Source organism: Cherax quadricarinatus, chromosome 14 (assembly GCF_038502225.1).
Source record: "Cherax quadricarinatus isolate ZL_2023a chromosome 14, ASM3850222v1, whole genome shotgun sequence".
Classification (NCBI taxonomy): Eukaryota; Metazoa; Arthropoda; class Malacostraca; order Decapoda; family Parastacidae; genus Cherax; species Cherax quadricarinatus.
Genome location: NC_091305.1, coordinates 49,083,820 through 49,107,975, shown reverse-complemented (window position 1 = coordinate 49,107,975; position 24,156 = coordinate 49,083,820). Strand labels below are relative to the sequence as shown.

General features: G+C 39.2%; 1 protein-coding gene across 3 annotated transcripts in view; it reads left to right on the top strand.

The window, feature by feature from the left end:
* Positions 1-24,156, top strand: part of Nup160 (nuclear pore complex protein Nup160) — a 418,270-nt gene that overhangs the window by 175,753 nt on the left and 218,361 nt on the right. For all 3 annotated transcript variants that reach the window (XM_070084997.1, XM_070084995.1, XM_070084996.1), the window contains exons 7-8: positions 15,060-15,244; positions 15,464-15,621. In XM_070084997.1, the coding sequence (XP_069941098.1) occupies positions 15,060-15,244; positions 15,464-15,621 (343 nt within the window). The remainder of the gene's footprint in view (positions 1-15,059; positions 15,245-15,463; positions 15,622-24,156) is intronic.

Below are 24,156 nucleotides of genomic sequence, written 5' to 3'. Positions count from 1 at the left end.
TTCTGGGTGTCAGGAACGGATTAATTGTATTTACATTGTTTCTTATGGGGAAAATTGATTCGTAAATCGTAAATTTCATTTATAGTAACGGCTCCAGGAATGGATTAATTACGAAAAACGAGGGACCACTGTACCAAGGAGCAATACCTGCAATAGACCAGCGCCCATGAAATTATCAACATATACCCTCTTGTCTGAGGCCTGGTGATCACTACCCCATACAACTGCCTCCAACTACTTTAAAGAAAAGTGCTCAGAAGAGGTGTTTTGTCTGTGCACATATCACAAAATGCCCACAAAAATGCAGACACTAGTTTTATGTGTGAGGAGTGTGAAGTACCTCTCTGCATATACCCATGTTTCAAAGAATTCCACAAGCTGCAGCAGTTCTAGGAAAGTGTTCAGTGACTGTACATTTGTATATATATTATAGAACAATAGTAATAAACAATTTTTTGTATTGTTTGTGTAAACAAGTTTTGTAAACAGTATATTGATGGTAATGTTTGTGCACTTATTGTGTTGCATGAAATGAGTGTATATATGGACATAGCACTTTACTTTGGTCTCACAGGCACACAAGTTACTAGAAAAAAAAATATTGAAAAATAAAAGAAACCTTCAAATGGCAGTAAACATAAGTGTACCGGGTGAGCGGCATTCGCCGCTGTTGCCATATGAAGCTAATTTTCTGCAAACTTTATGCCTCTATATCTCGATAAGTACTGATCACAAAAATTTTTTTAGGCTTAAAACACTCGGCAAATTAATCCTAACATTTTAGTAAGAAAATAATTTTTTTATTTTTCAAATATTTTGCGACATAAGAAGACAGTTTCAGAGTAATGTTGCGACAGTGAAAGAGTTAACCCTTAAACTGTCCACACGTAGATATACGTGCACGTGCACAGCGCTCTGAACGTATATCAACATTTTATTTTTCATTCCTTCAAATTTGGCGCTATAGGCCTGATTTGCCTAGACATGAAAGAATGGGTCTGTGCACTCAGTGTGCATACCATGAAAAAAATTGGGGACCACTTAGTACCCTGTGGGAGCACCAGTTCAATTGAGCGCCAGCTAGAGCAAATAGCGTGGCAAACACCAGTGATTCACTGATGTCATGTCATATTAACACTCACATTTTAAGAGGAAAGTAAAAATAGGTTAGATAAATGCATGAGTGGGTGTGGGTAGGTGAGAGTTAGACCTGACTAGCTTGTGCTGCTAGGTCAGAAGTCATGCTCCTTCTTTCACTGGATGTGACCTGACTGAGTGGGTCATTGGTCTATGCCGGCGGGTGACATGGACCTGCCTTGCATGGGCCAGTAGGCCTGCTGCAGTGTTCCTTCTTTCTTATGTTCTCATGTATTCGGCTGGCTGGCTGGCTTTGGCTGTCTCTGTATCTGTCTATATCTCTGTCTGTCTATATCTCTATCTGTCTTTATCACTGTCTATCTGTATCTCTGTCTATATCTCTCTCACATGTACTCATAAATACAGTTATTATACATAACGTAAATTACCTAGGATAACCCAAAAATTCCAGGCCAAGTGCTATACAGTGTTTGTAGATATAAGACATAAATATACATGATGCAGGTAATAGCAGTGTCACTTGCTCAGCAATCAGGGAGCTGCACATAAACCACAAACCAATAGGTTTACTAGGCACTCCCTGAGACAGAGACAAGCAGATGGAAAGACAGACACACACAGGCAGACAGAAAGACAGATAAGCAGAACTAGACACACAGATAAGCAGGACTAGACAGACAGACATAAGCAGAGCTAGACACATAGATAGACAAAGATAGATGTACAGATACAGACAGATAGATAGACTGATAGACATACAGAGACATGTTTGTGTGCAAGAGTAAAAACATATAAAGGCAAGGTTTCCCCCTCCAGCAGTGCACATTTATCAAATGTCACTTGTTATCTGATGGTTGTCATAACACCATTCTTCAAGGAGTTTATATTATACTCCTGGCACACACAGAAGACAGAAATACAGATAAGCTGAACTGGACAGACAGATAAGCAGAGCTAGGCAGGCAGACAGACAGACAGACAGATAGATGTACAGATAGACAGATGTACAGATAGACACAGGCAGACAGATAGACTGACAGACAGACACATAAAGATATGTTTGTATGCAAGAGTAGAAACATATAAAGGCAAGGTTCCCTCCAGCAGGGCACATTCATCAAATGTCACTTATCTGACCCTTGTCATAACACCATTCTTCAAGGAGTTTCATACTCCAGCATGTCTAAAACATTGCTGGGACCTATAAATACTTTGTATATATTTTTAGACAATAGTAAATGACCAGGGCAGGTGAAAATGTTCACTTGTCAGTGTGATTGTTACAATCTGAGTACTATTTCAGTACATAATATTAGTGTCAGAACAAAGATTGGCTATGAAATCACAAGAACTATTAGAAATTGTAATTACCAGAACATGAAAATTATATAAATAAAAACGAGGAAAAAAGGTAAATCGCCAACACTTCTGCAAGCGGCATGACTGGATGTTGCCGTCCGGTGAGCATCCAGAGCCAACTTCGTGGTCTTATATCTTAGTAAGTACTGGTCCTAATTTTTTTTTTTGGTCTTATACCACACAGAAAATTGCCCTCTTTAATTTAAAAACAAAAAACAATTTTTTTGTTTTTCAAAATATTCGGAGCGCCACGCAGGTGAACCTAGATCTACGTTTGGACAGTTTGAGGGTTAATTATACATTATATCATGCTGTGTTTGTGGGTTTGTTGTAGTTTCATGTAACCCTTTCAGGGTCCAGAGGCCAAATTTCAAAGTGTGCACCAGTGTCCAAGAATTTTCAAAAAATAATTTTGTTATTCTTATGAAATGGTAGAGAATCTTTTTCTGAGGGTAATAAAACAAAAAGTAGGAAATTTGATGGAAAACTAACGAAATTATGCTCTCGCAAATTTTGATGTGTCAACGATAATTACGCATCCTCAATTTTGCTGACTTTGACTCCCATTTTAGGCCAATTACCTTAAACCAGTCAACCAAATTCTTAGCAATTTCACTAGTATAACTTCTATTCTATCGACTGAGCACATGAAATCGCCAACTCAACTGTTTCAACTACAAAATAAAGTGATTGGAAATTGGTAATTTGGCCAATTTAGTGCAAAGTTCAAAATATTCCAATTTCAAAATAGGGTCCAGAATAAACAGTGCAGGCATTCCTGGGACTAAACTAACATTTCTTCTGTTGATTAGTTACATTTTCAGGCTTTACAAATGAATTCCATTTTGATTTTTAATTCACATAATGAATTTTTATTCAAACCAAAAAATAGAAGATTTACTGTCATGCATTATTGTAATAATTGTATAAATAATATCAGCACATTTGTGAACGTATATTAGACCCACCAGCTGGCGTGTATTAGATGTTCGAGGTCATTTGTTTACCGCTGAACATCGGCAAAAATTTAACATTTCCGCTATTGAGGTCAGTTTCAAGCCATTTTCAGTACTAAAACCAATTAAAATCATCTCTATTTCTGTAATATATTTTCCATTCTATCAAATGAGACCAAAATATTGCAAGTACAACTATAAAAAAACATACAAAAAATACTGCAAAGTTGTTGTTTTAATCGAAAATTACAGTCTCAGTTTTTTTCTCTCATTGTGCACTGTGTGCTGCAGGATTTTTTATGTGGTGAACACATACCACATAGATGTATTCTCTCATATCTAGGCCCAAATTTACCGCTCACAGCTTATCAGAGTGAGCTGAGCTCATGGCATAGATCTACGGTTTGGACCCTGAACGTAAAGCCGTAGATCTACGGCACGGACCCTGAAAGGGTTAAGGCTTCACTTTCTTTTTCTAGCCTATTTAGTTATTGCTGTTTCATGTTTTAATTACTAGGTCCTCATTAGCAAAGCATTTCATCACTATCCACATGGAACATGGATTACAATGATGTTCACAATCATAACACCTTAGATGTCCCTTCTTTGTACACAGGGTTTTGGCCAAGATCTTGGGAAAAGAACTTAGTATGTATAGTTTTGTGAAGTAGCTGAAATGTTTAGGGGAAAGTGAGGTACCATATAAGATAAGGATGAAGAAATACAGTGAAGGAACAGGAAATAGAGAGATGTATGTCAGTGGAACACAGTGAAGCAGTTCCACACACAATGTTGAGCATTACAGACAGTGGGGAGATCAGAAATACGTACACTACAAACCACATCATACAGTGGCACACTAAACCAAAACATCACAAATGATTAATCCCCTTCCTATTTTCAGATATTCAGGGCTTTAAAAATAAAAGTAAAGAAGTTGGATATACAGGTGAGCTCATCACACAAGCAAATGCTATTTGGAGCATTTACAGAAGCACATACAAGGAATGTTCTGGTGACGTAAGATTACAATAACAACAACATTTATAGATGTGACAGAATAGATAGGTCACAGGGAGGAGGAGGAGGACTGTATGTGAAAGACATGTTTTGTTGCCCAGAACTGTTGAATTCATCCAATGATTCAGTAAAAGTTTTCAGTATTAAAGTGGAAAGTAAGACTAATAATTATCCTTGTATATAAACCCACCATCAACAGTAGTGGAGGATTTCACTGTTCAGATGAGGATAGATAGTTGATGAGAAAGTTTTGAAAATCCTACATAAAATTTTGTCTTTAGAGATTTCAACCTTCCAGATATGAAATGGAGGAGGGTAAATCAGAGTTGTACCAGAAATAGTTCCTGAAAACATGCTGGCTCAGCAGTACATACCAGAGAGCTAATGAGACTTTGCAAAAAGTTCGCTTTGAGTGAGAATGTGAAGGAGGAATGGTGTTACTGAACTGGTTAAACACATGAATGATAAAAAGAGACATTAGAGATAGAACAAACCTTAAGTTTTCATATCAGACAAAAGCGCAGATGGAACAAAAATCCATTCAGGATATCTCGAGAAACCACAAATATTTCTTAATGTATAAAGCATCCAAGTTAAGAACTACTTGTAGAATTGGGTCATTAATCACAGGAGGTTGAAGCACTAACATATGGTACCTTATGGTACCATATGGTGCAATGGTACCTTATGGTACCATATGGTGCAATGGTACCATATGGTGCAATGATACCATATGGTGCAATGGTACCATATGGTGCAATGATACCATATGGTACATTGTACCATACAGTACAATGATACCATATGGTCCATTGTACCATATGGTACTATATGGTACTGTTGTATTCAACACAAACACACTAATATTTTCATTATTATTTTGTTTACAATAGTTGTTTACAACAAAAATATGCAAAAATGTTGTATATTAGTAATGTTCTATTATATATTTACAAATGTACAGGAACTCCACATGTTCCTTGAGGTGGATGACAAAGCACTTTGTCTGGGAAACTGCCAAGTCAGTAGCTAGCTTGTGTCTCCACTCTGTCTTGGCTGGTGTCTCGTTCCACCAGCAACTCCTATTGACCATATGGTACGCAGTATCATATGTTTCAGGGTACCATATGGTACATTGTACTGTATGGTATAGGGTACTTTGCAGTACAGGAAAACATATGGTGCAGGGTACCATATGGCACAGGGTACCATATGGCACAGGGTACCATACAGAACAGGACACCATATGATACAGATGCAAGATCCCTATGGAAATAAGTCACCCTGACTTTTTTGGGTTATCCTGGGATTTTATACATATGCTGCTATGTATAATCCATGTAATTGTATTTCTGTACACCCAAATAAACTTACTCAAGCGCATGTGGCATCGTAAATAAGTTATTTAGGTATACACAAATAAAGTTACATAGAATATCATACTTAGCAGCATATGTTTGGAGAACCTAGGATAACCCAAAAAAGTCAGACAGACTTATTTCCATTAGGGTCCCTGTACCCTGTACTATATGGTACAAAGTACCATGTGGCACATTGTACCATATGTTACCATTGTACCATATGGTACAATATGGTACCATATGGTACAATGGTACCATATGGTTCAAAACCATAGAATTCTTCTTCAGCTCCACTTCCATCAGTCTTAGAACTGTAAATTGTGAAGAGGAGAGTCAGAATTCGCCCAGAGAGTGAGTGGGGAGTGAGAGCTTCCATGCCGCCAGGCACAATGAACAAAACTACTTTGGTGGCGTTCCCACAATGCCATGCGGGCATCCAGATTTTTTCTATAGTGTGCACTCTGACCACCCAGACCTATTCTCTCAGATGTAGGCCTACCAGCCTTCTCGTGCTAAATTTGACGCCGGTAGAATTTTGGCATAGATCTACGGTTTGGACCCTGAACGTAAAGCCGTAGATCTATGGCACAGACCCTGAAAGGGTTAATACTTGATGTGCTGTTGGAATGTGAGCAAAGTAACATTTTTGAAGGGATTCAGGGAAACTGGCAGGGCAGACTTGAGTCCTGGAGATGGGAAGTACAGTGTCTATACTCTGAAGGAGGGGTGTTAATGTTGGAGTTTTATAACTGTAATGTAAAGCACCCCTCTGGCAAGACAGTGATGAAGTGAATGATGAAAGTTTTTCTTTTTCGGGTCACCCTGCCTTAGTGGGAATTGGCTGATGTGTTAATAAACAATAAAAAAAACATATATTAAAATGCTCTCAACAGTTTTGCATCATTTCCAGAATAAACATGAAAACCAACCCAGTAGAAAAAAAATGGAAAATTGCAAGTGTAAGTTTTCCATTGAGTGGTGAAGAACAGTATGACATTCTATGGTGACAGGGTCCTACTGTTTAGATATAGAAAGAATGAAGAACTCAAAAGGTACACTTGTGTACAAAATGCAAGAAGAACGCTTAACAGAACAGAAAGAATATATGAAGGACCTGAGTGTACAGTGGACCCTCCCTTTTCATTGGACTCTGTTTTTGTGAATTTCAGTTATCGCCGACTTTTTTCGTAAAAATATTGGCTCAGTTTTCGTTACTTTCCTCCATTCTCGTCGGTGGTACAGTACCTGTCCGAGTGCCGCGCACACACAAAGCCTCCCACACACTCATTCTGAGGCAGTGTCGCTTTGTTTCTCGGTGAGTGAACATTATCCTGCGAGGTCATAGGAAACATTTCGTAATACAGCATAACCTTGACTTATGGGTGTCCCAACGTATGAGTTTTTTGAGACATGAGCCGTTGCTTGGTCGATTGTTTGCTCTGAGTTATGAGCCAGCTCCCCCTGCTTCCCTCCTCAACCTAAAACCTGCACACTTCACTTGTTTATCCATGATTTCATGCTTTAATTCCATGGAAATCATCATCTTTTTCTTCTCAGCACTGTCCTTTGCACTTACTTTCTTAGGACCCATGCTTAGAAAAACAAAATTTGGCCAAATGACTGTAAAAAACGTAAGCAAAGCATGAGAGAAATACTCCTACACTGAGGTAAACAGTGCACTGACTTCGTGGCGTTCTGAGGATCTCATTATTATTATTTTTATTACATATGTATTATTATTTTTTTTTCAACAAGTCGGCCATCTCCCACCGAGACAGGGTGACCCAAAAAAGAAAGAAAATCCCCAAAAAGAAAATACATTCATCATCATTCAACACTTTCACCTCACTCACACATAACCACTGTTTTTTAAGAGGTGCTCAGAATACAACAGTTTAGAAGCATATACGTATGAAGATACACAACATATCCTTCCAAACTGCCAATATCCTAAACCCCTCCTTTAAAGTGCAGGCACTATACTTCCCATTTCCAGGACAAAAGTCCAGCTATATAAAAATAACCGGTTTCCCTGAATCCCTTCATGAAATATTACCCTGCTCACTTTCCAACAGCTCGTCATGTCCCAAATACCATTTGTCTCCATTTACTCCTACCTAACACGCTCACGCATGCTTGCTGGAAGTCCAAACCCCTCTCCCACAAAACCTCCTTTACCCCCTCCCTCCAACCTTTTCGAGGATGACCCCTACCCCGCCTTCCTTCCCCTCCAGATTTATACACTCTCCATGTTATTCTACTTTGATCCATTCTCTCTAAATGACCAAACCACCTCAACAACCCCTCTTCAGCCCTCTGACTAATACTTCTATTAACCCTTTCAGGGTCTGTGCCGTAGATCTACGGCTTCACATTCATGATCCAAACCGTAGATCTACGCCATGAGCTCAGCTCACTCTGATAAGCTGTGAGCAGTAAATTTGGGCCTAGATATGAGAGAATACATCAATGTGGTATGTGTGCGCCACATAAAACAAATCCTGCAGCACACAGTGCATAATGAGAGAAAAAAAACTAGAGACCATAATTTTCGATTAAAACAGCGACTTTGCAGTGTTTTTTCGTATGTTTTTTATAGGTGTATTTGCAATTTCTTGGTCTCATTTGATAAAATGTTAGATACACTACAGAAATAGAGATGATTTTGATTGGTTTTTGTAAGGGAAATGGCTTGAAACTAAACTCAAAGTAGCACAAATGTTAAATTTTTACTGGTGTTCAAGAGTAAACAAATGACCTCACAAGTCTAATACATGACAGCTGGTGGGTCTAATATACATTAACAAATGTGCTGATATTATTTATACAATTATTACAGTATTGCATAACAGTAAATCTTTTTTTTTTGCTTTGAATAAAAACTAATTTTGCTAATAAAAAATCAAAATGGAATTCATTTGTAAAGCCTGAAAACATAACTAATGAACAAAGGAAATGTTAGTTTAGTGCCAGGAATGCCTGCATTGTTTATTCTGGACCCTATTTTGAAATTGGAATATTTTGAGCTTTGCACTAAATTGGCCAAATTACCAATTTCTGGTCACTTTATTTTGTTGTTGAAACAGTTGACTTGGCGATTTCTTGTGCTGAATCGATAGAATAGAAGAATACTAGTGAAATAGCTAAGAATTTGGTTGACTGGAATACTGTAATTGGCCTAGAATGGGAGTCAAAGTCAGCAAAATCGCCGATGCGTAAATATCGCTGACACATCAAAATTCCCGAGAGCATAATTTCGCCAGTTTTCCACCAAATTTCGTACTTTTTGTTTTATTACCTTCAGAAAAAGATTCTTTACCATTTCATAAGAAAAAATAACAATTATTTTTTGAAAATTCTTGGACCCTGGTGCGCACTTTGAAATTTGGCCTCTGGACCTTGAAAGGGTTAACTCCACACCTCCTAATTTCCACACTCCAACTTTTCTGTATAATATTCACACCACACATTGCCCTTAGATAGGACATCTCCACTGCCTCTAACCGCCTCCTCGCTGCAGCATTTACAACCCAAGCTTCACACCCATATAAGAGTGTTGGTACTACTATACCTTCATACATTCTCTTTTCCTCCATAGATAACATTTTTTGTCTCCACGTATACCTCAATGCACCACTCACCTTTTTTCCTTGATGAATTCTATGATTAACCTCATCCTTCATAAATCCATCTGCTGTCACGTCAACTCTCAAATGTCGGAAAACATTCACTTCTTCCATACCCCTCCCCAATTGGATATCCAATTTTTCTTTATCTAAATCATTTGATACCCTCATCAACTCACGCTTTTCTATGTTCACTTTCAACTTTCTGCCTTTACACACACTCCCAAATTCGTCCACTAAACTTTGCAATTTTTCTTTAGAATCTCTCATAAGCACAGTATCATCAGCAAAAAGTAACTGTGTCAATTCCCATTTTGTACTTGATTCCCCATAATTTAATCCCACCCCTCTCCCGAACACCCTAGCATTTACTTCTTTTGCAACCCCATCTATAAATATATTAACCCTTTGAGGGTCGACAGGCCCTCTCCGAAACTCGTTCTCAGGGTCGGCCAAATTTAAAAAAAAAAAAAATATTTTCTCATATGAAAAGATAGAGAATCTTTTCCCGATCATAAAGACACCAAAAGTTTGAAATTTGATAGAAAACTTACGGAATTATGCTCTCGCAAAGTTAGCGGTCTCGGCGATGTTTACGCATCGGCGATTTTGCCCACTTTGAGCCCCATTTTCGGCCAATTTCACTGTACTAGTCGACAAAAAACATGAATATTTCGCTAGAACTCCATTTTTTCTATCGAATGGATGCAAGAAACCACTCATTTATGAAATTCAACTATCCAGTACAGTGGTCAGAATTTAGCAATTTTGCCAATTTCACACAAATTTCAAAAGATGCCAATTTCCGAATAGGGTCCAGAATAAACAAGAAAGACATTCCTGGCACTAAAATGACATTTCCTCTAGTCATTAGTCATGTCTCAAGTCCCCTCTTATATTCTTTTGCTTTCCACTTTGAATTTTTATTTTCACAAAAAATATAAGATTTACTGTTATGCAGACTACTGCATTAGTGTAAAAAATGGTATAAATATTATTGGTGCACTTGTGAAAGAATATTAGACTCACCAGTTGACGTGTATTGCACGCTTGGCACGATTTGTTTACTTTTGAAGTTTGGTAAAAATCGAACATTTCTGCTACTTTGAGCTCAATTTCAAGGCACCTTTCTTTGTAAAACCAGTCAAAATCATCTCAATTTCTGTAATATGTCTTCCATTCTATAAAATGAGACCAAGAAAACTAGAATACAACAATAAATACCATACGAAAATACACTGCAAAGTCGCTGATTTATTAAAAAAAATGGTCAAAGTTTTTTTTTTCTCATTATGCACTGTGTGCTGCAGGATTTTTTTTAGACTGTGCACACTGACCACATAGACCCATTCTTTCATATGAAGGCCTACCAGCTTTCTCCCACTAGATTTGAGGCCGCTAGAATTTATGAGTACTAGTACGTCAAAAACCCCTACACGTAAAACGTACTAGTACGACGAAAACCCTCAAAGGGTTAAACAACCATGGTGACATTACAAATCCCTGTCTAAGACCTTTTACCAGGAAGTAGTCTCCCTCTCTTCTACACACCCTAACCAGAGCCTCATTATCCTCATAAAAACTCTTTACAACATTTAGTAACTTACCACCTATTCCATGTACTTGTAACATCTGCCACATTGCTCCCCTATCCACTCTATCATATGCCCCTTTCTAAATCGATAAATGCAATAAAAACTTCCCTACCTTTATCTAAGTACTGTACACATACAATGGACCCCCGCATAACGATATTAATCCGTTCCTGAGAGCTCATTGTTATGCGAAATTATCGTTATGCGAATGAATTTTCCCCATAAGAAATAATGGAAATCAAATTAATCCGTGCAAGACACCCCAAAGTATGAAAAAAAAAAATTTTTACCACATGAAATATTAATTTTAATACACACAAACTGAAAAAGGCATGCACAGTTACATGACACTTACCTTTATTGAAGATCTGGTGATGATTGATGGGATGGGAGGAGGAGAGAGTCTTAATGTTTAGAAGGGGAATCCCCTTCCATTAAGACTTGAGGTGTCAAGTCCTTTTCTGGGGTTACTTCCCTTCTTCTTTTAATGCCACTAGGACCAGCTTCAGAGTCACTGGACTTCTGTCGCACAACATATCTGTCCATAGTGGCCTGTACCTCTCGTTCCTTTCTGACTTTCCTAAAGTGTTTCACAACAGTGTCGGTGTAATAGTCACCAGCACGGCTTGCAATAGCTGTGTTAGGGTGATTGTCATAAAAAAAGGTTTGCACTTTAAGCCACATTCCACACATTTCCTTAATCTTTGAAGTAGGCAACTTCTTCAATTTCTCTCTCCCCTCCTCCGAAACAGTTTCCTCAGGTCTGGCCTCTTGCCGTTGAAGTTGATCTAGCAGCTCATCAGTGGTTAGTTCTTCATTGTCCTCCTCCACCAACTCTTCCACATCATCCCCACTAACCCCAAGGACTTTCCCAATGCCACAATGGATTCCTCAACTGGCATAGGATTCCCAGGGTTAGCCTCAAACCCTTCAAAATCCCTTTGGTCTACACATTCTGGCCACAGTTTCTTCCAAGCAGAGTTCAAGGTCCTCTTAGTCACTCCCTCCCAAGCCTTACCTATAAGGTTTACACAATTGAGGATATTAAAGTGATCTCTCCAAAACTCTCTTAGAGTCAATTGAGTTTCTGAGGTCACTACAAAGCACCTTTCAAACAGAGCTTTTGTGTACAGTTTTTTGAAGTTTGCAATAACCTGCTGGTCCATGGGCTGCAGGAGAGGAGTGGTATTAGGAGGCAAAAACTTCACCTTAATGAAGCTCATGTCCCCATAAAGTCACTCTGCCACGTCTGTAGGATGACCAGGGGCATTGTCTAACACCAGGAGGCACTTAAGGTCTAATTTCTTTTCAGTTAGGTAATCTTTCACATTGGGGGCAAATGCTTGGTGTAACCAGTCATAGAAAAAGTCCCTAGTGACCCATGCCTTACTTTTTGCCCTCCACAGCACACACAAATTAGCCTTGAGGATATTCTTTTGCCTGAATGCTCTGGGAGTTTCTGAGAGATACACTAATAAAGGCTTCACTTTGCAATCACCACTAGCATTGGAACACATCAAGAAAGTAAGCCTGTCTTTCATAGGCTTATGTCCTGGGAGTGCCTTTTCCTCCTGAGTAATGTAGGTCCTGCTTGGCATTTTCTTCCAAAACAGGCCTGTTTCATCACAATTAAACACTTGTTCAGGTTTCAGTCCTTCACTGTCTATGTACTCCTTGAATTCCTGCACATATTTTTCAGCCGCTTTGTGGTCCGAACTGGCAGCCTCACCATGCCTCATCACACTATGTATGCCACTATGCTTCTTAAATCTCTCAAACCAACCTTTGCTGGCCTTAAATTCACTCACATCATCACTAGTTGCAGGCATTTTTTTAATTAAATCCTCATGCAACTTCCTAGCCTTTTCACTTATGATCACTTGAGAGATGCTATCTCCTGCTATCTGTTTTTCATTTATCCATACCAATAAGAGTCTCTCAACATCTTCCATCACTTGCGATCTCTGTTTCGAAAACACAGTTGAACCTTTGGCAAGAACAGCTTCCTTGATTGCCGTTTTGTTGGACACAATAGTAGCGATGGTTGATTGGGGTTTACTATACAACCTGGCCAGCTCGGAGACACGCACTCCACTTTCATACTTAGCAATGATCTCTTTCTTCATCTCTATAGTAATTCTCACCCTTATTCCTGTAGGGTTGGCACTAGAAGCTTTCTTGGGGCCCATGGTCACTTAATTTGCAGATAAAATCACCAAAAACACTGTAATAATACGAAATGCTCCGATTTTATGCTTGGATGTTACCGCTGAGGCTGGCTGGTAAACAATGCCACCGGCGGAACATGTGAGGCTGGCTCAGGCCGCACATTAGACGCGTCTCGGACGAATAGCGTTGAGCGGGTTTTTTAGCGGTATGCGAGGCAAAATCTTAGCGATAAAATGTATTGGTATGCGGATTTAACGTTATGTGATGCCAACGGTATGCGGGGGTCCACTGTATGTACTTGGGAGTTGACGTGTCGGCGGATGGATTTATGAAGGATGAGGTTAATCATAGAATTGATGAGGGGAAAAAAGGTGAGTGGTGCGTTGTGGTATATGTGGAGTCAAAAAACGTTATCTATGGAGGCAAAGAAGGGAATGTATGAAAGTATAGTAGTACCAACACTCTTATATGGATGTGAAGCTTGGGTGGTAAATGCAGCAGCGAGGAGACGGTTGGAGGCAGTGGAGATGTTCTGTCTAATGGCAATGTGTGGTGTAAATATTATGCAGAAAATTCGGAGTGTGGAATTTAGGAAAAGGTGTGGAGTTAATAAAAGTATTAGTCAGAGGGCAGAAGATGGGTTGTTGAGGTGGTTTGGTCATTTAGAGAGAATGGATCAAAGTAGAATGACATAGAAAGCATATAAATCTATAGGGGAAGGAAGGCGGGGTAGGGGTCATCCTCGGAAGGGTTGGAGAGAGGGGGGTAAAGGAGGTTTTGTGGGCGAGGGGCTTGGACTTCCAGCAAGCGTGCGTGAGCGTGTTAGATAGGAGTGAATGGAGACGAATGATACTTGGGACCTGACGATCTGTTGGAGTGTGAGCAGGGTAATATTTATTGAAGGGATTCAGGGAAACTGGTTATTTTCATATAGTCGGACTTGAGTCCTGGAAATGGGAAGTACAATGCCTGCACTTTAAAGGAGCGGTTTGGGATATTGGCAGTTTTGAGGGATATGTTGTGTATCTTTATATGTATATGCTTCTAAACTGTTGTATTCTGAGCACCTCTGCAAAAACAGTGATAATATGTGAGTGTGGTGAAAGTGTTGATTGATGATGAAAGTATTTTCTTTTTGGGGATTTTCTTTATTTTTTGGGTCACCTGCCTCGGTGAGAGACGGCTGACTTGTTGAAAAAAAAAAAAAAATGTAAACCACTCATTGTAAGCTTCTCAAGGAAATACATTTTCATTTACATTGCCCCAATGCTCGCCACCCACTGCCCACTACAGTTCACCACCCATCACTGCCAATAACTTGCATCCTCCATCCTTCCTTCGTTGTTACATACATAAATAGCAGTATAATTGTGAATAAATAGATTCTAATAGTTTTTCAAACATTGGTTTTTACCTCTTAAGACTAGATGATGAAAGTATGTGAGCACTTTCAAAGACAATAACAAATTGACATGAGTTGGGCCAGCAGCCTTTCCTACACTGGAGGATGTAAATGGGAAGGTCCAGGATAAAGCTTGGTCTGAATAAACTTGTAATTAAGCACATTTGGTCCACGTTATTGATGGTTCAACCAGACCAGACAGCCATGCAGTACTGCAGATTTGGGCCACTGCATTACAGTTTTTAGTGGATACCCTATTAAGCGGACATGTTGAGCCTGTATCTGGGCAGATTTATTTAGTCTGTTTTCTCAGATATTCTGCTTTTGTGAGGTCCATTTTATTGTATCTGTTTAACACTTGCATTTTATCTAATCAACCCTGCACATTTTGTTGTTAAGGAAGGATGGTTGATTGATGAATGATTGGTTATTATATGCAGTATAACTACAAATGACACATTTTAATCCCACAGAGGCCTGGAAGGCTGTGAAACAGTAACAAGTCTCGTAGTAAAGGAATTGGCAGGAGACGTCCTGGCAGTGGGAGCATGCCGTGATGGTAAAGTTCGGGCATGGTCTTGCACGCGTCTTCAGTGCATTCTGGCACATGACACACTGGAGAATACAGCTGAGGCTGGACGAAAGTTAAATCCAGGAGGTATGTTGTCTAGAATGATAGAATCTGGTTTGATGATAGTGTGCCATTGATAAAGTGTGATAGAAAGCATTGATAGTATTACAGTCCAGTCTAGATGTACATAGGTGGTAAGGCAAATGCCTCTCACCTCATTAAAGTTTGGAAGTGATATATAGTTATTGGAAGATTTTTTTATTTCTTAAGTGTTGACTTGTAATCCAGATGATTGTTACTTCTTAGCCCAGCGGCACCAGATACGTAGCTGTGGACAAGGAGAGGACACCATCCTAGGCGTCTTTCTCAACTTTACTGAGAAACATTTGCTTATAATATATCAGCCAACTGTGAACCTTGGTCAAATAGCACTTAGTCATATGAAGACACTCTACCCACCACAGGTGAGGAAGTCAACAACTTTATGCAGGTTTTGTAAGTACATTTTGCATTACCTAATCACTTTATAACAGTTCTGGAGTTTGTATAGTATTTCTTAACCTTTTCATTGGCCCTGTGAGAGAGATACTAGCTACATTAGACAATCATATAACATAAGAACATAAGAAAGGAAGAACACTGCAGGAGGCCTGTTGGCCCATACTAGGCAGGTCCTTTACAATTCATCCCACTAACAAAACATTTGCCCAACCCAATTTTCAATGCCACCCAAGAAATAAGCTCTGGTGTAAAAGTCCCACTCAAATCCAACCCCTCCCACTCATGTACTTATCCAACCTAAATTTGAAACTACCCAAAGTCCTAGCCTCAATAACCCATCTAGGTAGACTGTTCCACTCATCAACTACCCTATTTCCAAACCAATACTTTCCTATGTCCTTTCTAAATCTAAACTTATCTAATTTAAATCCATTACTGCGGGTTCTCTCTTGGAGAGATATCCTCAAGACCTTGTTAATATCCTCTTTATTAATACCTGTCTTCCACTTATACACTTCGATCAGGCCTCCCCTCATTCTTCGTCTAACAAGTGAATGTAACTTAAGAGTCTTCAATCTTTCTTCATAAGGAAGATTTTTAATGCTATGTATTAATTTAGTCATCCTACGCTGAATGTTTTCTAACGAATTTATGTCCATTCTGTAATATGGAGACCAGAATTGAGCTGCATAATCTAGGTGAGGCCTTACTAATGATGTATAAAGCTGCAGTATGACCTCTGGACTTCTGTTGCTTACACTTCTTGATATAAATCCCAGTAATCTGTTTGCCTTATTACGTATGCTTAGGCATTGCTGTCTTGGTTTAAGGTTGCTGCTTACCATAACCCCCAAGTCCTTTTCGCAATCTGTATGGCTAAGTTCTACATTATTTAACTTATAAGTGCTAGGGTTATGGACACTCCCGAGCTTCAGAACCTTGCATTTATCTACATTGAACTGCATCTGCCACTTTTCTGACCAAGAGTAGAGTTTGTCTAAATCCTCCTGAAGTTCCCTAACATCTACGTTTGAATCAATTATCCTACCTATCTTTGTGCCATCGGCGAATTTGCTCATATCACTAGTAATTCCTTCATCAAGATCATGGATATATATTATAAACAACAACGGGCCCAAGACTGATCCCTGTGGAACACCACTTGTTACTGATCCCCACTCGGATTTAACCCCATTTATGGACACTCTCTCCTTCCTGTCTGTGAGCCATGATTCGATCCACGAGAGCACCCTTACCCCAATGCCATGAGCTGCTAATTTCTTTAACAGTCTTTGGTGAGGAACTCTATCAAATGCCTTACTAAAACCTAAGTAAATAATATCAAATTCTTTATCGTGGTCAACAGCCTCAAAAGCTTTACTGAAGAAAGTTAATAAATTAGTTAGACAAGACCGGCCTCTTGTGAATCCATGCTGAGTATCATTAATCAAGCTATGCTTATCGAGATGGCTTCTTATAATCTCAGCTATAATTGACTCTAGTAATTTGCCTACAATTGAGGTCAAGCTTATTGGGCGGTAATTTGATGGTAACGACTTGTCCCCTTTTTTAAAAATAGGAATTACATTAGCCATCTTCCACATAACAGACACTACACCTGTTTGAAGAGATAAATTAAAAATATTAGTTAATGGTTCACAGAGTTCCATTTTGCATTCCTTAAGAACCCTTGAAAAAACCTCATCAGGACCCGGTGACTTATTTTGCTTCAGTCTGTCTATCTGCTTCACAACCATTTCACTAGTGACTGTGATGTTACATAATTTATCTTCTTCTGGCCCACTATAAAAATTAATTACTGGAATATTATTAGTGTCTTCCTGTGTAAAAACCGAGAGAAAATAATTATTTAAAATTGAGCACATTTCATTCTCTTTGTCAGTAAGATGCCCATAGTTATTTTTAAGGGGACTTATCTTATCTCTGACTTTTGTTCTATATACCTGGAAAAAACTTTTTGGGTTAGTTTTAGAATCCCTAGCAACTTTAATTTCATTGTCCCTTTTAGCTTTTCTTATCCCCTTTTTAATGTCCCTCTTAATGTCAATATACTGATTCATAAGATGACCCTCACCTCTTTTGATACGCCTATAAATTCCTTTCTTATGCCCTAGTAGATATTTCAGCCTATTGTTCATCCATTTTGGGTCATTTCTATTTGATCTAATTTCTTTATACGGGATAAACGTTCTTTGAGCAGCATGTATGGTGTTCAGAAAACTGTCATATTGATAGCTCTCTTCGTTACCGCACTCAACAGATGATAAGTGTTCTCTAAGTCCATCGTAATCTGCTAAGCGATAATCTGGGACTGTTACTGAGTTATCCCTACTATCATACTTCCATTCAATGCTAAATGTAATTGATTTGTGGTCGCTAGCACCCAGTTCCTCTGAAACTTCTAAATTATTAACAAGGGATTCATTGTTTGCCAGAACTAAGTCAAGCAGGTTATTATCCCTTGTAGGTTCTGTCACAAACTGCTTCAAAAAAAATCCTAAACTACTACTAAGAAGTCGTATGATTCTAAATTCCCAGTCAAGAAATTCCAATCAATATGACTAAAGTTAAAGTCTCCTAGAATTACTACATTATCGTGCCTTGTGGCCCTAACAATTTCCTCCCATAGTAGTCTCCCCTGGTCCCTATCTAAGTTTGGGGGATGGTATATCACACCTAAAATAAATTTTTCATGCCCCTCTGAAAATTCTATCCAAACAGACTGTATGTGTTACTTCAGACTTAATACAATTTAAAACCCTGAATGTGACATTCTGCAGGCATGTCCCGACTTTTTGAATTAAACCACGTCTCGGTTATGGCAAATACATCAATGTTACCTGCACTAGCAGCTAGTCTCAACTTGTCCATCTTATTCCTAGGACTGCGACTGTTTGTGTAATATATATTTAAAGACCCTCCTGTCTCTTTACCCTTCCTGCTCCTTTCTGTTATTCCACTAAACTTATTACTGTCCTTGTCAATTAGTGCCACTGGCTTTTCAATATCCACCTCATTTTGCCTATTACTAGTTCTCCTAGTACTCATATTACTACACTGCGACTTCACTGTTTTCCCGCCAAAACCCATACCACTAACTATTCCTAGTTTAAAGACCTAACAGCTCCCTCCACTGTGTTGGCCAGTGCTCCTACCCCAGACCTAGATAAGTGAACCCCATCCCTATAACACCGTAGTGTTACGCCTGGTCACCTTCCACATTACTTTGAGCCGATATCACTTAACATCACTTTGCAAACTTGCTTATTAGTAGCTAAAATAGGCAAGTCCGACTATATAATATTATCTGGGGCCTCGTACAATTTTACCAAATGGAATCATGTAAATTAATGAAGAATTGAGACACTTATGCAACACATGGGAATCTTTATTGAAGAAACGTTTCGCCACACAGTGGCTTCATCAGTCCAATACAAAGTAGAAATGGGTAAGGAGAGGAGAAGTTTGAGGTAATCAGTCCCTCAACCTGGAATCGATGTGTTCAGTCCATCACTCTTGTAGGAAATGCAGCATAGGGCCAGAGAGGTGGCTTATATACTGCAGTGAGATGAGGTGAAGCAGGAGGAGGTGGGATCACAGTGGGACCTGCCACTAGTGTAAGTAGGTCGTCGTCCAAAGGTTCTGCAAGAGTGATGGACTGAACACATCGATTCCAGGTTGAGGGACTGATTACCTCAAACTTCTCCTCTCCTTACCCATTTCTACTTTGTATTGGACTGATGAAGCCACTGTGTGGCGAAACGTTTCTTCAATAAAGATTCCCATGTGTTGCATAAGTGTCTCAATTCTTCAACTTGTCGGTTTTCTAAACCATTCATCACAAGTAAATTAATGTACAAAGTAAAATTATTTAATATATTAGGTTAGGTTACATCTCGGAAACTCTGTTGTAACAGAGCTTCATTTCTTTGAAAAATATGTTGAAGATGCTCAGTGGGGGACATACGTGTATCTCGTGTCCCAATTGTGAATTACTCTGTTAAACACCCAGGCGATTGGAAGAACCCCGTAAGGTTATGTTGAAACTCATAACTGTGAATGGTGAAATTACCGAGGTCCTGTATATAGTAATTTGTAAATAATTTCGCAATTGTAAAATACGAGAGAAAAGCTAATACATGTATTTTATTACTGATATGTTTCTATGGAGGCAAAGAAGGGAATGTATGAAAGTATAGTAGTACCAACACTCTTATATGGGTGTGAAGCTTGGGTGGTAAATGCAGCAGCGAGGAGACGGTTGGAGGCAGTGGAGATGTCCTGTTTAAGGGCAATGTGTGGTGTAAATATTATGCAGAAAATTCGGAGTGTGGAAATTAGGAGAAGGTGTGGAGTTAATAAAAGTATTAGTCAGAGGGCAGAAGAGGAGTTGTTGAGGTGGTTTGGTCATTTAGAGAGAATGGATCAAAGTAGAATGACATGGAAAGCATATAAATCTACAGGGGAAGGAAGGCGGGGTAGGGGTCGTCCTCGAAAGGGTTGGAGAGAGGGGGTAAAGGAGGTTTTGTGGGCAAGGGGCTTGGACTTCCAGCAAGCGTGCGTGAGCGTGTTAGATAGGAGTGAATGGAGACGAATGGTACTTGGGACCTGACGATCTGTTGGAGTGTGAGCAGGGTAATATTTAGTGAAGGGATTCAGGGAAACCGGTTATTTTCATATAGTCGGACTTGAGTCCTGGAAATGGGAAGTACAATGCCTGCACTTTAAAGGAGGGGTTTGGGATATTGGCAGTTTGGAGGGATATGTTGTGTATCTTTATATGTGTATGCTTCTAGACTGTTGTATTCTGAGCACCTCTGCAAAAACAGTGATAATGTGCGAGTGTGGTGAAAGTGTTGAATGATGATGAAAGTATTTTCTTTTTGGGGATTTTCTTTCTTTTTTGGGTCACCCTGCCTCGGTGGGAGACGGCCGACTTGTTGAAAAAAAAAAAAAATGTTTCTAAGAAACAATATGACAATTAAAAGGCCTTCGAATTTTACTCGTGATTCTTGATACCCAAAGAAAAGTAGTAGTAAGAAATTCTTTTTATTATTGCACCTAGACCACTCTTTCAGTGAGGAGGATAGGTGGGCAATAGTAATTATGTTCCTGAATATGGCCTGTAATCAGAAATCATATTAATCAAACCAAGGAACTTATGGGGAAAATAGGCTTAGGTTCATTAGACCCCCCAAAATAGCCAAAATATTTTTTTTATAGATCTCAAAATTGTAAAAAAAAAAAAAGATGTAATTGAAGGCTAGTATGGTGACGTATGTCAAAGATCCTGCAGCCAAGAAAGCAGTGCTTAAACATGCATAATAAGGCAAATAGATTAAGAACATAACATAAGAAAGGAGGAACACTGCAGCAGGCCTGTTGGCCCATACTAGAAAGGTCCTTCACAATCCATCCCACTAATACGATATTTGCCCAACCCAATTTTCAGTGCTACCCAAGTCTCACTCACATCCAGCCCCTTTCACTAGTGTATTTATCCAACCTAAATTTGAAACTACCCAAGGTCCTAGCTTCAATAACCCTACCAGGCAGAATGTTCCACTCATCAACTGCCCTATTTCCAAACCAAAACTTTTCTGTATCCTTTCTGAATCTAAACTTACCTAATTTGAATCCATTATTGCGGGTTCTGTCTTGAAGAGATATCCTCAAGACCTTATTTATATCCCCTTTGTTAATACCCATCTTAAGCTTGTACACTTTGATCATGTCTCCCCTCATTTTTCGTCTTACAAGTGAATGCAATTTAAGGGACTTCAATCATTCTTCATATGGAAGATTTCTATTACTATGAATTAATTTTGTCATTCTTCGTTGAATGTTTTCTAACGAATTTATATCCATTCTGTAATATGGAGATGAGAACTGAGCTGTGTAATCTAGGTGAGGCCTTACTAATGATGTATAAAGCTTTAGGATATAGGAAAGTATTGTTTTGGAAATAGGGTAGTTGATGAGTATAACAGTCTGCCTAGTAGGGTTATTGAAGCTTAAACCTTAGGTAGCTTCAAATTTAGGTTGGATAAATACATGAATGAGATGAGTTGGATTTGAGTGGGACTTGCACATGAGTTAGTGGATTTATCAGAGCTGATTGTTCGGTAGAACTAAAGTGGGTTGGGCAAATATTCTCTTAGTTGGTTGGATTTGTGAAGGACCTGCCCAGTATGGGCCAATAGGCCTACTGCAGTGTTCCTCCTTTCTTTTGTTCTTATAAATAACAAAAAAGGCACAATACCGTGACTGGAACGATACACAAATAATCCGCACATACAAGAGAGAAGCTTACAACGACGTTTCGGTCCGATTTGGACCATTTACAAAGTCACACTAACCAGAAGTGGGGCAGGACGGCTATATATAGGCAGGAAGAGGTGGTGGTAGTAAAATATGTAGCTTTGCCAGCAGGCAAAGCTACATATTTTATTGTTTAGTTGTCCTCGTTGCACTGTATAGGAGGAGTATTAAAGGAGGGGTTACAGTGGTTGGGGTATACATGGGAGGGGTTAGTTATTGCGATGAGTGGGATTCAGTGTGGGGGTTTTGGACCAGGGGTTGGGAAGTGCTGTTGTGGGAAGTGAAGATTAAATGTTGGAGGGGTGGGAGCAGAAGGTTGGTGTTGGAAGGTGAAGGATGCTGGATGGTGGAGGGGTGTGGGGGTGGAGTCTGGAAGCAATGAGGTGGGGTGATGGTGATTGTGTGGGTGGCAGTGTTAGTGGCATGGCCCAGTGTGGGTAGTGGTGTGGGTGATAGGTGTCTGGGTGAGTGAGTGTGCAGTTGTTGGTGTGGGTGGTAATGAGGGTGGTGGGTGGCTACATGATTAAGTGTGTGGACCGTGAAAGCATGAGTGAGGTGTGGGTGTGAGGTTGTCAGAGTGAGGCTGTGGGGGTTTGAAGTTGTGAGGTGGGAGGGGTGGTGTGAGTGAAAGCATGGGTAGTGTGAGAGTGAGGCTGTGGACATGAAGATGTGGGGGTGGTGTGGGTGAAAAGTTGTCAGTGGCCTGGTGTGGGTGGTGATTGGATGATGTGACTGGGTGGGTGGTGATTGGATGATGGGTGAATGGGTGGGTGGTGATTGGATGATGGGTGACTGGGTGGGAGGTGAATGAGTCTTGGATCTAACACCCACTAGGTCACACACTGCCACCCACTAGCCTATAATTCAATGGACTGAGGCTCACTGTGAGGCGGAGGGTAAAGACCGCCGTTCCTGCCACATTTTCCTCTGCATGTACTCCACTGTGTAAACTGATTTTAAAGTGTGTTCACCAAAAATATGTCACAGTTTTGCTAAATGCATTAAGAGATTGCATGTTATCCGGTGGTCTACTGTACTGTTTAACTGTTTCAGTGGCTGTCACGTAGAACTCCATCATTAAGGCCAGGATCCCTTACATAGTTCTACATCTTGAGTTCAGCTCACTCAGATAAGCTGTGAGTGGTAAATTTTAGCTTAGGTATAAGAAAATGTGTCAGTACATTATGTGTGCACAGTATAAAAAAATTCTCCCTTGGTGCATGGTGGGAAAAGCAAAATATTGACCATTTGTTTGTGTACTCTGTCCAGTGTACCAATATGTAAATTGTGCATACTAACCACGTTAGTATGCACAATTTTTTTAGGCCTCAAATTTGCTCTGCAGTGCTGCTGCTTTCCTATGTTCTTATAAAACTTTTTTTCGGTGGAAATGGTTGTTAATTCTTCCTCTGACTGCAAGAATTAGTTTAGTCTGTTACAGTGTATGAACATGTCTTCTTGCCCTTTTCTATGTTCTTTTTGGTTCTGGAAAACAGTCAGTAGAACAGTTAAATCTGCTACTTCAGAATCAATTAAATATTAAAATTAAGTTTAATATCTGATGTCTTTTTTTTCTGTTTCTGCCGAGTTGTGTTGATGTTGCACAGGCAGTGCACAGCAGGTCTTTCTTAGTGCATACTGAAGTCTTTCTTTTTATTTGGTTTGAGTGATAATGTTTAGTGTATTGTTTTTGTGAAATACATATGGTTATGTTGTCACTTGCTTTATTTTTTTTTATTTCAGGTATTGTTTGATGCAACATAAAATTTTGGGAATTTTGTGCCAGCCTGTTCTCGAAAGAATTCAGTTTTATAGGCCTATACAAGCCTCTAATATTTAAAAAGTTAATGGTTGGGGATGAGCCTTCCTGTGCTCTTTTCTTTGGTTACATTGCTAACTAGTTTTCTTCTCTTGATATTTTCTCCCAAATCACTTTATGAATTTTTAAATGATTATAAAATATGACGATTTTAAACTTTTTTTTTTTTTTTTTTTTTTTTAGTCTATTTTAACAACTCACAAAATTGTTATAACACAGTTGCAAAAAAAAATAAAGAAATGGGTGAGGTTTGAGTTTTAGTACTTGCTTTCCGTGGGTTTAAACCCCACCTGTTCTATTATCTACTTAAACTTGACTTGGTAGTTAAAAGAGCAGC